The sequence below is a fragment of the Doryrhamphus excisus genome, chromosome 3 (assembly GCF_030265055.1).
Source record: "Doryrhamphus excisus isolate RoL2022-K1 chromosome 3, RoL_Dexc_1.0, whole genome shotgun sequence".
NCBI classification, from domain to species: Eukaryota; Metazoa; Chordata; class Actinopteri; order Syngnathiformes; family Syngnathidae; genus Doryrhamphus; species Doryrhamphus excisus.
In genome coordinates, this window is record NC_080468.1 from 18,392,999 (window position 1) to 18,408,967 (window position 15,969).

The 15,969-nt window shown below is 41.8% G+C and overlaps 1 protein-coding gene across 2 annotated transcripts in view; it reads left to right on the forward strand.

Annotated features, from left to right (window-relative positions):
* Positions 1-15,969, forward strand: part of sbf1 (SET binding factor 1) — a 35,645-nt gene that overhangs the window by 6,235 nt on the left and 13,441 nt on the right. Inside the window, exons 2-16 of one of the 2 annotated variants that reach the window (XM_058067283.1) lie at positions 3,302-3,393; positions 4,171-4,308; positions 4,403-4,531; positions 4,678-4,788; positions 6,971-7,000; positions 9,340-9,445; positions 9,623-9,755; positions 9,825-9,933; positions 10,159-10,272; positions 12,281-12,358; positions 12,535-12,648; positions 12,744-12,872; positions 15,205-15,303; positions 15,389-15,596; positions 15,786-15,898. In XM_058067283.1, coding sequence (XP_057923266.1) covers positions 3,302-3,393; positions 4,171-4,308; positions 4,403-4,531; positions 4,678-4,788; positions 6,971-7,000; positions 9,340-9,445; positions 9,623-9,755; positions 9,825-9,933; positions 10,159-10,272; positions 12,281-12,358; positions 12,535-12,648; positions 12,744-12,872; positions 15,205-15,303; positions 15,389-15,596; positions 15,786-15,898 — 1,703 coding nt within the window. The remainder of the gene's footprint in view (positions 1-3,301; positions 3,394-4,170; positions 4,309-4,402; positions 4,532-4,677; positions 4,789-6,970; positions 7,001-9,339; positions 9,446-9,622; positions 9,756-9,824; positions 9,934-10,158; positions 10,273-12,280; positions 12,359-12,534; positions 12,649-12,743; positions 12,873-15,204; positions 15,304-15,388; positions 15,597-15,785; positions 15,899-15,969) is intronic. The other variant, XM_058067284.1, reaches the window with a different exon arrangement.

Below are 15,969 nucleotides of genomic sequence, written 5' to 3' on the forward strand. Positions count from 1 at the left end.
AGAATGAGAAGAGCCTTAAAAATACTCAAACAATGTGTAGGGTGTGATTATGTTCGAGGGGGGTTGTTGGGGATGCCCCCCTCCCTCCCCCCTCTGGTGTTTATGGTTTTCCTGGAATGTGAAGAATTTCTCAGGCTCCTCTTTGGACAAAGGCTGAGTCAGTACTCTTCTGCTTAAGTCTTTTGGCGCTCAAGGGAGCAATCGTTCCAGTCCCCAAGGGGTGAATCTGACGCGTCTAGAGCAGTGTTGATTTGAAGACGGGGCTTGTTGGGCTTTCATCTACTCTTGGATAAAGAGTACAGCCCTTCCATTCATTTGAATTAGCCCAATCCAGTGATACATTGGGTAGTCATGGTCCAGGCAGAACTATGTTGAGTCAAGGTTTTGTTGCACTTTAGAGGTCTTGAACAGTGACACAGTTTCCGTTTTGCAACTGTTCCCACAAATGATGGTTGAAGTTTTGATTCATAATCTAACTTGTTCTGTACTGTTATTTAAATGATATAAAATATTTGCCTAAACGTGAATAGGCAACAGCAACAGATGCCCCCATCACATTTGTACTTTTAATATGACTAACAGGACACTTTATTGTTGTTAGATTCACTATTCCAAAGACCAAACCATCACGTTTCCATCCTTGTGCTTACCGCTAACAATCAAGAGGCGAGAGCAGCCTAATGTGGTTTGCTGTGACGCATTTTGGTTTACTTGGATTTTTTTTTGTTTTTTTACATTGTGTAAAGAAAGAACCCTTTATAGCAAAGTTTAGCAGCACAGCAGCTGATTCCGACCAGAGAAAGCAACTTTGGGTTTGAAACCACCAATACAACCATAGTAATTCCACAGATGCCATCTCTCAGCATATTTCCTCTCTTGGAGGACCTTTCTTTTTTGTTCTGGTGGATCCGGGAGGTGGGAGTGCTCATTGTGCAGGAAGGATGTGAGTTTGCTGGAGTGCTTTTGAACACAAAAAAGCCCATCATACATTGTCTCCTGGGCGACAGTGTTGTTAACGGAGGCGATGCTGTCATTTGCAGGGATACATTTGATTTCTAAATGGTTTTCAACCATTGTTTCAACCCGTGTGTTGCGGCACTGTGAAACACTGACAAAAGAGCACAAACGCAGTTTTCAGTTCATTCTATGATCGTGTGTTGCACTGTCTAGACCAGTGGTGGGTAATCAATTTACTTCTATAGTTCAGGAATTGCTGTTCATGACATGTACATGTACGTTCTCCCAGGCTATTCGTATTGTCTGCCAAACATTTTGAACATTTCCCGAAATGTATTGAAACTTGGTTGCATTACTTTTGCAAGGCAGCAAGCGACACTGTCTGTGGCCGCACAGCATTTTGTGCTATTTTGTTTAGATTTACTTTGCCGACCAAACACCTCAGTAAGGACGAAGGTTCTGCTGCACCAACTGAAAAGGTGTTCATAGGTCGTATTCGCCTTCTTCCTCATCACAAAAAAATGCGACTTATCGGGTCGTCAGTCTTCATGTGCTCACTTTGTTCATTCTCTTTAAAACGGAATTATTCCCACACTGGGGCTGTGACATCCGCCTTAGAAACAATTGTTTCTGTGCCTTCATTCATGTTAGTGTCAATTTTTCAAGCCCGGGACAATTTTTGACTTTAATTATTTCATCGATTTATCAATTATGGTGACAGGCCTAATTAAACACATATAGCAAGCATAGCACACTTTGAAAGACTACTGTTGTATGAAATTCTTACACAAACGCTGACTGTCAGGCCATCGTCGATGACAGCGTGTTGGCTGCGTGCGAGGTGGCAAGCTGTTCTTCTGCCTCATTAATGGACAACACTAGGGTCCCTTTTACTGTTTGAATTTAGCCCCTTTCATTAATTATTACGGGTGGGCTCTAAAACAATGAAGCCCCTCTTACATAAAGTGGTCCAAATATAGATTTATAACCAGGGGTCCCGTCTTGGGCCAAGATAACATTTGATGTTGATCAAAGTAGCGACTCAACTGGTCGTGTGGTCGATTGTATCACAAAAGTTGTTGGCAATGATAATGATCTTCTTCATTAGTTTGACAGCGGGAACAAATTCAGCTGACATCAGCCAAATTTTCCAAATCAAACAAAATTGTGCCATTATTTATGGGTGACTCGTCCTAGATCCTCGCTGCTGATTTTTTTAAGAAACTACTCCAAAAACTTCAATATAGGGCAGAATGACTCTGTCTTTTTTGAAAAGAACATTTGCAAAAATCCTTGTCCAAGTTTCTCTATATGAAAGTAGCACTTTAGGAACATATTTCAAAAACGCAAGTTCTGAAAGGAGGATGTTGCTGTTTTCAAGGACCTACAGGAAAAAAAAACACTAGCCTGAGATCCTCTTTATGACAGGCGCGCTCTGCTATTTCTTCGATCCAACTGCTAGTCAAAGTCTAATTTGGATCAACCCCTAACTATTAAGCATCCTGGCCAAGGAGTCTGGGTTTAGGCTCAAACATGTAAATGTGTGCCGGCTCGGGGCTTTTCATGCATACATTGTGTGTTTTGGTGGCTGGCCTTGTTTGTGTATTATTTGTTCCTCTGTTTTACTGAGCCCAGTGTCGGGAGAATGGCGTTGGTTCTCTTTACCCGTGACGGCATGTTGGGTCTCTGACTGAACTAAGCTGAAAGATGAGGCCTGTAGCGGTTACATAAGTCGTTCTCATTTATCAGGAACCACATGATTGAATGCAAATTTTGCATATACAGTGGAACCTGTTTAAGTCAGTCCCGTTTATGTCGACAACCCGTTGACGTGGTCCTGGTCCACCACGTTCTTCAAATGACTAACAAAGTGCCTGCCTAATTAAGATTAAGATTAAGATATGCCTTTATTCGTCCCTCAGTGGGGAAATTTGTATTGCACAGCAGCAAGAGTACAGAGTCAGTTAAGCAGTACAAAATACACAATATAGAAAACGACCCAAGTATTAACAAAAATCAACAGTTTTTCCCAGAGTTATATACAATACAGTATGTAGATAATGAGACGAGATGAGATATATGACCAGTCTATACACTGAGATCTTGTTAGAGAGTTAATATTATAGACATTATGGAAATACTTCACAAACATGGATGACCACTTTTGTTGACATGACATGGTTGTCAACATAAGCCGGTTGCCCGTGAAACCCACCCATATTTTAGTAATCTTGTGTTGTTTCACCAGCAATACAGTAATATGTCGTCACTGAAAACGTATGCTATTATTAGAAACAACCAGAACAAGGACTGACCTCTGCATCTGTCTCTCTTGCCCCTCTAGTGGAAGGTGAAGGTGAGGGTCAAGGTCGCATTCTCCAGCGGTTTCCTGAGAAAGACTGGGAGGACAGCCCGTTCCCACAAGGGGTGGAGCTGGTAAGTCAACATTGGATCAGTGAGTGTTCCTATAGAACAGCGGCTCGAACCGGGTGTTCAACTCTATATGTCACTTTTTGTGACATATATCCTGTATTGCATATATGATCCTAATACCAGCATTATAAGCAGCAATAGCGCTACAAATTTGGAGGTTCGGTGTTAATATTAACATAGTCTGTAGTGTTTATCACTGGCGAGTGAAGCAATAGTCACAGCCGGCTCATTGTACGGTGCAAAAAAGGCTGTTAAATTATCCCTCATCGCTGTGCTTGGTGAGATAAAGGACAAATATGAACCCCTTTAAAGCCTTTCTATTGCTTTGCTCAAATGTCAAACAACTTGATGCATATTGATGTTGGATAAAAGCAACCAGCCATAGGCAAACATGCTTGCACAGGCCGCTCAATGTCATACTCAGAGAAAAACATCAAACAAGGCAAATGTTCACTGTTTGCTTACCCAAGTCCACACTGGCTATGATGGCATTGATTGCCACAATAACAATTTATATTTTCAAATATTAGCATACCATACAGTGGAACCCCTTTAATGTTTACAAGAGTTCTTATTATTACTATAAGTGCCTGATTAACGTCAACATGCATGGTCGGCCGTTTTTGTCGACACGTAAATCTTCTGAAATGACAAGTGCAACATAACTGCTGAAGTTTCACAATATTAAAACCTGCTTCCTGTTCAGTGTAAGCTCCAAAATAATCAAGTATCAACTCTTTATTGTTTTTTTTCACGTTATGCTTCTCTGTCCTTTGGTAGTTCTGCCAGCCTAGCGGTTGGCAGCTGGTTCCCGAGCGGCAGCCCGCCTCCTTCTTTGTAGCAGTTTTGACGGACATCAACTCAGAGCGTCACTACTGTGCCTGCTTCACGTTCTGGGAGGGCCTGGACAACCCACAGGTGAGGCAGTTAGGAATGTGTTGGCCTACCATTTCATTATGATCCCCTGGCTACTCGCTGACTTTCATGGAGCGTCCATTCACTCTGTGCACAGTTACAGAAGGCGCAGGCCAGTGAAGTGGATGAGGTGGATGAAGAGCCAACGATTATTCAACCAACTCAGGTTTTTGCCCCCAAGAGCCTCGTCTTGGTGTCTCGGTTGGACTACACTGAGGTTTTCAGGGTAGGTTGCTTGATTTAAGATTTCTTCCCAGAGAAGACACAGTTACACCACTTGGGACCCCTTAGCTCCTACAAGTCATCATATTCTTCAGCCTTTGAGCACATTTCTTTTGCCAACCTCTTCAACTCTGACCATTGTCTGAACAGAACTGTCTGGCGCTGGTCTACACCGTCCATGTCGATGGCATGACTGTCCCCTTAGAGACTGTCATTGGAAATCTCCTCACATGTGTCATCCCGATCGCCGGAGGCTCTCAGGTACCAGCCCAACTTCTCTTATGTTTTCCCAACAGAAGTTGAACGTTTTGACATGATTTGAGTGAAGCCTGACACTGAAAATAAACCATGATGCCTTTCCTTATGCTGTATCAAAGTTGCTGTGTCAGTACTTTTGGATCTGGCTGTCCCGAGCAGTGTAGCAATTTGAATAGGGGCGGGGTGCAGGCTCCTTGCACATGCAGCCATTTTTGGCATGCTTGTCACTTGGCAAGGAGCCACCCTGCAAACATTTACTCGACGCTATCATATGCATTTCTATGCTTTCATTTGCAGTCACAGTGTTTTGTCCTCCTGTGTCCCCTTCTTTCCTCATATTTCTACATTTTTCTTAAAATGTATGTAAAAATCGCATCTGGTTCTTGTGGACCCAGTCTTGTGCATCATCTACGTAGTCATGTGATACTTCCTACAAACTACCCTGATATGGTATATATATTATATACATGAAAATAAAAAAACTAGATGTAAAAAGAAACTTATCGCGCAAGTATAATTTAAAAAAATGTTCTTTTTAATTGATTGATTTTTAGACAGTTTTGTATTAATAATTTTCATTTCATATTTTATGTATAATTAAAAAAATACTTATTCAAGATATCATTCATTTTTGTAAAATAATTACAATTATTAATTAGGCTTTTTGTATAATGCACATACAATGAAAACTCTGTTTTGTCATTAATTTGTTCCAAAAGGTCTGACCAAAAAAAGAGAGTACAAAATATATTAAAACACACATGCAAACACTCAGAAATAAGAGTTTTTTTTCATCATTCTGTATGTTTTTCATGAACAAATTAATCACACCCACATACACATAATAAAGTTGATTAAAGGATAGCCTAGGTGGAATCTGTCTACAGTGTCCCAACTTGAAAAGAACCCATGTTTATGCATATTTGTGGCACTAATTTTAATAAAAAAACAAATGGTACGAACACCGGCACGTATGAAAAGGGAGGCTCCAGTATGTCCAAACTACAATTTATATTTGTATCTGATCCACCTATTGTGGTTTGCCAATGTTGCAATACCTTTCTGCCCCATACTGTACACCGGTTCCTCTGTGTTACAGATAATTGAGTCCTCAGATTGTAGTTTAGACAAGGTTCCACAGGTCCTGGCCTGTGACTGGCTGCTGGCCTGTCTCCAGGTAATGTTGTCAATCTATTAAGCTCGACCAATCTAAAAGCCCATGTTGTTAATTGTGTTCAAAATCAAACAAGCTGGAGATGTTTTCTCTTCTTCAAAGGAATGCACCCTTCATTTTTAAATTGTGGCACTGTAGCTTTTTGGGGTCTCTTTTGTGATCAAACTCATACAGGAGCATGTTCATCATTTCAAACCTATTATTGTTTTTCCTACATTTTATTTCTCATGATTTTGCTGAACTACCACTGGTAACACATAAAAAAGCTACAAACCATCTCTGCAGTTGCTAGGAGACCATATGGGATGGCAGATGGCTTTGTACGGCATCGTCTGAATGGGAGACTCGCATCTAATCGGTCTTAACACACATGCAGACAGCACTGTGAATGCACCGTTCAGGCCAAACAATAACAAATCTTTGTGACAATATGAGCAACACAACAAACCCCCCCCACAGTTAAAAAAATATTGATCTAATCACACTAGTATAGATCCGATACGGTCTTAATAGGATCCACTCTCTGTATATATTTATAATCATTACCAGGATAGTCGACTGACTAAATCTCATCTTGGCGAGACATGTTTGGCATAACTAAGAAAATGAACTTGTGTCTGTTGGAGGTCATTGCCATGCTGTGTGGCATGTAGCATGTGTATTTTAGTGTCTTTTACAAAACATATTTTGTATGGATGGCATTTATTGAAGGTTGCCAGTTTGACTTTTAGTACTCATTATAGTCCAAATTACATTCTGCATCATTCCAAAAATACATTGAGCTATTTATATGAAATGCTTCATTTGTTACCAGATAACTGCTTTACTTTCTTTTGCATCTTGCATGGATGTATTCTTTATTCCAGTAATATTATTTTGCATCTCACCAATTTGAGCTGTACTGTGTCCACATCATGGTTGGTCATAACCTGTGTGTTATCCTGCCGGTTACATTTGTGTGTGTGTGTGTGTGTGTGTGTGTCTCTGTCTCTCAACTGGATGCTTGTGTAGCCGGGCCAGGAGGAGAGAGGAGACAGTTTGGTATGCATGCTTGACTTTATTCTCCCTCGTCACACTGATCCTTGATCCTCCCTTCTCTTCCTTTTCTCCAAACACAGTATGTCCCAGATTTCATAAAAAATGTGAACAAGAACTGATCCGTTGGGTTCCTTTTAAAAGTAGCTCAAATTAAGCAAGAAAATGGCTACTTTTTCCTTTATTTCAGAACTACTACTAATTAAATACTCCGCCACTCGCGAGTCAGTAAGGAAATGGTAGGTGATTCTTTAGCAGGAGCCAATCGGCTTGTCAACACATTGGAATTTGCAGGAGGTCAGTATTTTTTTGGTTTGTTTCTTTCGGCTTTTTCATGATTACGGAGTGGCCACAGTGGATCTTTCTTGATCCCCACGTGATTTGGCTTAAGCCCTTTATATAAAACACTAAGACAATATAACAGTTTGGCTCACGGTGTCATCTTACAAATAACACTAAACGCATCACACATTATTCCCATAATGCATTGCGTCTGAGCAACGCATTCAATGGGGTCCTGCAATGACGTCAGCCCCCCTCAAAAATAGAAGCCTAAATAAATTCATTCATTCATTCATTTTCTACCGCTTTTTCCTTACGAGGGTCGCGGGGGTGCTGGAGCCTATCCCAGCTGTCTTCGGGCGAGAGGCGGGGTCCACCCTGGACCGGTCGCCAGCCAATCCCTAAATAAATAAAAAAAAATAGAACCCTAACCCTCATTTTTGTCACGAGAAACAAATTGCCATTTTAGGCTAATTCACAAAACAGGTATGACAATTGTCTAAGTCTTGCAGGATTGCAAGATTCCTTGATATGTACAAGCCCAAAATGATTTTCATCTGTCAAAATGTCATCCTATGCATATGCCAGATGAAGAGAAAGTTCACGATTTCCAATGGAATAATAATAATAATAAAACTTGGCACAATGATACAATGTCCAAATGCATGTTGTAACATGGATGAATCCATCAGCAATGATAGCATGTAGCAATGGTTCCCCATTAGAGCTGCATACCTAACATCAATTGCCATATTTTACATGCATTTGTGGAAAAAAGAGTATTTCTTAAACATACCTGACGATCAGTTATTGTGTCACAGTATTGAGTTGCTCAGAGCTCGCCAGTGGCTGTTTTTGCCGAAAGCACGAGATCATGCTGCAACATTTGCCTTTCAGAAATCACATCGCTTACTTATCATTGTGCCGCTTGAACACATCAAACCCCTTCATTAATTTTCCTGTTTGAAAAGTAACACAATAACCCGCTTCCACCATGCACTGGAATTGCCGCTATAGTTTAGAACCCAGGCGTCTCTTTAATGAAAGTGTGCATATCGACCGCAGTGTTACTTGCAGGTTTTGTTCATTTCTCCAGCCAAGATGTTTTTTTTAAATTGAATAACAATAGCGCCATAAAAAGTAGTGTATGTAACTTTTAGGACCACCTAGGCCAGGGGTCGGCAACCTCGAGCATCAAAAGAGCCATTTTGCCTTCACTTCCAGTAAAGAAAAATGGCCTGGAATTGCAAAACATGACCGAAGTGTCGACCTAGTATGAAATATTTAGCCTTTTTTGAGTCATTCCCGAATTAGTGTAAAATTCAAAGAAAACAGAGCCAACTTTAATATAAAAAAATGCCCATCAGGCTTCACATATGTATGAATGTCATCAGTTGCCTACTGGTGATGTTTGTTGAAATTCTTGACTGAATCATTTCTTGATGATCTTTTCATTCTGTAATTTTAATGAATGATTCTTTCGTGTATTATGTATGAATAACATACCGTATATACAGCATGTACAGTGTAAACATTTTCATTGCACAGTTTTGATGGACCTTAATGTAAATGGAACTGAAAATGGAATGCAGTGGGAGAACAGATTTACAGTCCGCCGGAGGCCTGATTAGTTGGTCACCGACATAAAGAGAAGCGACTGCGGTGATTAATTTGACCTCTGGACACACTAAGCCCGCAAAATGAATCATCCATGCACATCAAACCGCATCCAACACAAGTGTGCACCTGTTAGACAACAGTAGACGGCTCTCTCTTGTATGACACTTTCCATGTCAGAGGGATACCGACCCCCCCCCCCTTCAAAATTCATTGATATGGTGGCTCTGGTGTTGATTTACCGTGAGCATCAGCTGGAATGGCTTGTGTCTTATTCATCACGTACCTGCAAAGCTTCTGGAATTCTCTATTGTGCTGATTCACGCTTCCCCCCGAGCACACTGTGATTAAACCACGCTGCTGTTTCTGAGAAGCAACGCACGTTCCTCCGCCACCGCATGCCGTTTTAATGAAACCTGTTTCTTCTCGTCTCGCTTTACCTGTAGCGGACCATCACATTAGGCGCTGGCGACCGACAGGTTATCCAGACTCCCATCAATGATTCCCTTCCCGTCAGCGGCAGCAGCGCAGCCCAGCTCTTCCGACAGCTTGGTACGGACAAACCTAACATAACACTACACCGACACAGCATTTCCTGATTGTATCTTGTGGCTGTGATTTAGATGATTGGGATTGTTATCCAGTGGTCTTTGTTGATACTAAATGATGCTCACAAAGTTGTCCCTTTTTGTATTCTTATCAATACCGACATGTCCTATTCTCCTGCAGGCATCGTCAATGTGCTATACCTGTTCTGTGCTGCCCTCACGGAGCATAAGATCCTGTTCCTGTCGAGCAGTTACCAGCGACTAACAGATGCCTGCCGTGGACTGTTGGCCATCATGTTCCCCCTTAAATACAGGCAAGTTTTGGAATATGTCATGTAAAGTAGCATACCAACTGCTAATGCGCTCTATATGTGTCTCCCCAGCTTCACATATGTTCCCATCTTGCCTGGTAAACTCCTGGAGGTCCTGAGTACTCCCACCCCTTTCATCATCGGCGTCAATTCTTTTTTCCGCTCTGAGACACAAGAACTGGTGAGTTGTCATCACTATAACACAGGGATGTCCAACCTACTTCCACTGAGGGCCGCATACTCAAAAAAGAAGTAGTGCAAGAAAAAAAGTGCACCTCAGCTTTGTGATGTAGGTGAAATATGAAATATGCTGTTGTTTTTTCCATTCATTCATTCATTTTCTACCGCTTATCCTCACGAGGGTCGTGGGGTAAATGTACACGCAATTTGTCTGTGTGTGTTTTAGTTGGATGTCATCATTGCTGACCTTGACGGTGGCACCGTTACCATACCAGAGTGTGTCCACATCTCCCTTCTACCTGAGCCCCTCCTTCAGCAGACTCAGACTGCGCTTTCAATGGTAAGAACTGGTGTCTAGACCCCCAAACATGTCATGCAGTGGAACCCATTTAAATTGACTCCCCTCGGACCGAATGACGGAGTTGACTTCAGTGGTTGTTGACAACCGACCAACCAATTGCATCACAAAACTGTTGCACCCCTCAGTCGTTCGTATTCCTGCGCATTGTCGCCTCTCCATTGTTGTGTATGTGTTCCACAGCCTAGGAAGACTCCATCCACAGCCATTCAGTTATATCTGTGAAACTATGAAAACCTGTTTTAACTGCACTTGAGGTAGTTCTCTCATAAAAATCTTAAGTTTAGAAAATGACAGAATTACAAAAACACAAAATTTTATCAGCTCCTTTAGTCTGTGATGTTTTTAGTCATGTTACACTGCAGACCTACAGTACTACACGCACACACACACACACACACACACACACACACACACACACACACACACACACACACACACACACACACAGAGTTGGTGGATAAAAACACATCAACCAACTCCTATGTGCTTGCCAGCCTTTTGTACCAAAACTGTACAGCAAAGCACTCTGGGAAACAGGAAATACTCACAGCAACGCTACACTGTATAGGTGTCATAGCTGAGGAGATGCTCACTCTCTTCTGTGTTCATTTCGTATAGAGCCAATGCGCTCAGACACATGCAGAGTGAACCCTCGTGTCATCCAGATGTGTAGCACAGAGACACTGATGACGCAGATGTGCAAACCCTTATATGTCGATTTAATTGTCAATTTAATCGTTGGAAAAATCAATGTATCCATTATAGTGACTATAATTATATTAATTATAGGCTTTACAGGGTACATTTTATTGGCACCCTGCATAGACAGAGCTGATGGTTTTTTTGTTTCATCATTTTTTCTAGATCTTGAAGAGGGGTTATATCTGTTATGTTTCAGCCATTTAATATAATGATTTTTTTTCTGAAATAAAATGACCTGACATATAAGCAAACATGAATGTAACAGCCGGTCTGGGCCTTATGCGGACGTCATTGCAAAAGAGGAAAACCGATCAGCGTGTTTCTGAAAGAGATGTAATCTGGTGTGTGGGAAGCATGCAGGAACAATGGTGCTATAGATTGTTGATAGGCAACCCTAAATCAGGGCTTAGCTGAATCTAGGATGAGATTGGTTCATCTCGGTCGGGATCTACTGCCGTCATTGTTGCATGAACACGGTCTAAAGGTCTAAAACATTTGTTACCTTTTATTTTTTTTTAATAATTTTAAACCCTGATTATATCAGTGCTGTCAGGGCTTATTGAAATGTGCTTTTAAATATTTGTAAACAAAGGTTTTGGCACAATATGTGCTGTAATCAAATGACAAATTACATATGTATACTATATAGTCAATAATATTCAATATTAAATGTAATTTTTTCAATGTTGGTGCCCCATGAAGAGATGTTAAATATTTGCAGAAATGTTAGGGGGTGTACTCACTTTTGTATTATACAGTGTTATCGTGAAAAATAGTGACGGGAAGAATTTAAACTCAATATTGCTTTTTACATCATAATTCTGTAAATGCAATAGGAATGGAAAACAAATCCATCATGTTTTTTTTTTTTATTTTATTCATATTTTTCACCATATCACTATTATTTATGGATTTTTGGCTTTCTCCAAATCCTTGTGGTTTCTTTTGTTCGTGAAGAACGTACTTGCAGTGTAGTAATATCTCGACACACATGTGGGACGTACAAATATCTGAATGTGCGTTGGCCGCACTAATTATGTTTGCGGGGTGCACGTGCACCATGCCGGCAACGCGTACGAAAGGCCCACTTGAGCTGTACGAAGTGCTTTCGTTTGCCTTTTAACGTAAGCGCCCATAGTGTATGTTTGACATAAGCACGTCATGAGCAAAACAATTATGTAAATCACTCAGCTTTTGTAATTGATTGATTGATGGAAATGAGACAATCGTGGTTGTGTTGGTTTGTTTCTTTGAGTACATTTGATGGCATGTTTGGCTGTTGCAGGTTTTGGATCCGGAGCTGGAAGTTGCTGATCATGCCTTCCCCCCTCAGTCCTCGCAACCCTCTGCTCTCAAGATCCAGGTGACATGAAGCATTCAACAATTTGGAGATTGGCTGCCAATAAATTACCTTTATAATATCCCGTGGTTGTTTGTGGTCTGCACTGTCTGCATGCTAAGATGACGTCCTAACTACTATTGTTTCTTTCATTTCAAATGTGGCTTCGGACTTAATCTGGACAATGTTGTATGTTTCAGGATAAGGAGATCCGGGCAGTTTTCCTGTGGTTGTTTGCTCAGCTCTTCCAGGGTTATCGCTGGTGTTTACATATCATCCGCATTCACCCCGAACCTGTTATCCGCTTCCATAAGGTAGAATGAGGCCCTCCATGCTGAATGAAGCACGGTTTACTCACTCAAATCAAATGTTTTGAATGAAAGGCTTGGATTTCTCATGTTTTCCTCAGGCTGCCTTTCTCGGCCAAAGGGCGCTGACTGAAGATGACTTCCTCATGAAGGTGTTGGATGGCATGGCGTTTGCTGGATTTGTGTCCGAGCGAGGACCTCCTTACAGAGCCACGGATTTGTTTGATGACGTGAGTTGTTGATGCAACATTATCTATCCATCCATTTATTCCTTCCTTTGACCAGGATTTTTTATTCCATGGCCATTAAAAAAACATTTCTGATTGTGTCGCTTTGGTTGGAATAGACACATAAAGTAAGAAATTGTGTTCGGGCACACTCGCACGAGGCCAGTGGTTTCTAAAGTGCGACCCCAGGGTCATTTTCGGCTGGCTTACAGCAACCCACTGCTTCCACTTTACTTTGCAGCCAAATGTAGGACCCCTTTAAAGATTTGGAACCAAGAGACAAAACTAGCGACTGTAAGTAGAAAAGTGTTGCAAGTCTGGTCTGCGAGTGTGATATGATGGCTTCTCCCTGTCCTCTTTTGAGTGACCAGCAGAGGGGATTTATAATGGGCTTGATCCTCACTGGGATCACTGGGGTAGGCTGGAGCCTATCCCAGCTGACTTTGTGTGAAAGGTGGTGTACATCCCGAACTGGTCGCCAATCGCAGGGTACATAAACACAAACAACCATTCACACTCACATTATGGGTTAGAGTCGTCAATTATCCTAACAGGCATCTTTTTGGAATGTGGGAGTACCTGGCGAAAACCCATGCACGGGGAGAACATGCAAACTCCACACAGAGAAGTCCAACGGAGATTCAAACACTAGGCCACCATGCGACCCAAGACCGAAGGCGGCAGTGAAAACTTGAACTATCACATGTTCAGCTGCCATTTTGTTTTGACACTGTTGTTAGTGTAAATGAATATGATCCAACATGGCTAAATTAGCATTGCTGCTGTAAATCAGTCCATTTGATTTTATTTTGAAACAAATGAAATACAATTTAATGGGCTTGACAGGTTGATTAAACCAAAATAAAAAAAAGTAATCATATTAATAATAGATAATAGCAGTAATAGATATTTTCAAATGTGTGTTGTCCTCTTATTACAGGAGTGAGTGACAGGAAGACAGTCCAAATTGAAAAGTGAGTGTATGGAAGACCCCCATTTGAGAGGCTGGCTAGGAGAGGTGTCAGGATATACACGGGGCATACTGCCAGCTAAGTTTGCCAGCTGATCTTCTGATGTTGGCAACATAGATTTTTCAGCTCTCAAGAGCCCCGCACGAGGGCAAGGCCCTGTCAGGGATTGCTGGACAATAACAGAATCCGATGACCGAATTTAAAAAGGGGGTTACTTCATAAGACACAGGAGAGGGAAGTAGCTGTGTGGTCTAGCTGCACTATTCATTCAATTCCAGTTCTGACATCTGAGCAATTTTTGGTCAAACAGGCGGATCGGTGTGGCATCTGCAGTCATGTGGACTCTGCACTGGTCTCCATTTACCGGTTGATATACGTTCCTACCGTCACCTATGGTCAGGACAAGATTGTGGATAGAAGTGACTGAAATGAGTTTCCCTTGTATGGTGGCTGGTCTCTCCCTTATACATACAGGAAGGACCACTGTTCCTGAACTGGAGTCGCTGATCCTCTAACATTGAGAGGAGACAGATGAGTTGGTTCAGGCATCTGGTTAGAATGCTTCCTTTGGGAGGAGTTCAGGGTAGGTCGGACCGGTAGGATACCTTGGGGAAAACGCCTCATAATTCGCCGGGAGGAGCTGGACAAAGCAGCCGGGGGAGAGGGATGCCTGGGCTTCTCATCTTAGACTGAATGAATGAATGTGCTTTGTGAATTTCTGATAATAAGTGATCTTAATGCCCAGAGTGATGTCTTCTCCCACACTGTCCCTGCCTCTTTATTTTCTACTTTATTGCCTCCGTCCTGCTCTCCGGATTGTCCTACCTTACATGAGCTTCTTGTCTGGATTTCAACATGTTGTCGGTTTTTTATTTGCAAATTAATGAAGCTAGGGGTGTGACACGGGACCAAATAATGCAACAACTGCTTGTGGGAACAATGCGTGTTGCACGGACTATTGTGGTGCACAAACAGTACTTGACAAAGTGTAAATAAGACGTGCAAGAGCATGGTTTTCTGGCATGAATTGTCAAGTGTGTACTTTATCCATAAACAGAATGCAAACTAAGTAAATAAATAACACACATTGCCACAGCAAATTGCAAGACATTGGGGAGGCAAAATGGTGCAAGGGTAAACAACGCTTTAGTGTCTGACGTAATAACTTGTTTTTGTGTCCTGGAAAATAATTTCAGTTATTATATACACCTTTTTCTCCATGTCCCTAAAATTACTCATAATTTGTTATTTTTCTGTGTGTTTTTCCTATTGTCAAAGAAAGGGATAGAAAGTACAATAGTTATCAGAGTTGGTAGTTTTTGATAATTGTTTACGTAAAAGTATTTGTCAAATTGTTTCCACAGCTGGTAGCCAATGAGGTGGAGAGAATACGACAAGAGGAGGCCTGTCCACGCAAAGTCATGAACCATATCAAGGAGTTGGCTGAGCAGCTCTTTAAAAATGTGCGTTTTCCAAATGACATTTACAACGAATGCTACTTTTCAGAGAGATTTTTGAGTGTAACCATTGATGATGTTTTCTGTTCAGGAAAATCCCTACCCAGCAGTGACTATGCATAAAGTCCAGCGACCGTCAGAAAACGGCCAGACCACTACACAGACTAAGGCTCTTTTCCCTGTGCTGGATGAAGTTGCAGTGCAGCTCTTCATCGACCACGCTGCCGCCAAGCTCAAGTCGGCACCGCCTGTGGTGAGGGCGGAGGTCAAGGGCATGGTGCCGTCTGGGCCTGCACTGGGTAAGCGTTCACCAACCTCCAAAATAAAGAAGTAACACTTTTTTGTGTGTTTTGGGGAAAACTTTAGTTCATCATCTGCACTTTGCGCCTCCTCAAGTCAGATCTCTCTCTCAGCGTGTGTTTAACGGGATTCATTAAAGTGCTGCGGTGATAAATGAGTCTCTGAACGCATCTGCCACGTTTCCGCAGGGGACATTGTGGAGCGGAACAGCAACGTCATGGCCAACAGCGCCCGCAGGTTGGAGGTTGTCAGGAACTGCATCACATACATCTTCGAGAACAAAATGCTGGAGGCCAAGAAGGTAATGATGACTCAGTAGTTTCTTCAGTTTGGGGAATTCTGCAGCACAACGTGGTTACTAAGTCGGGAATG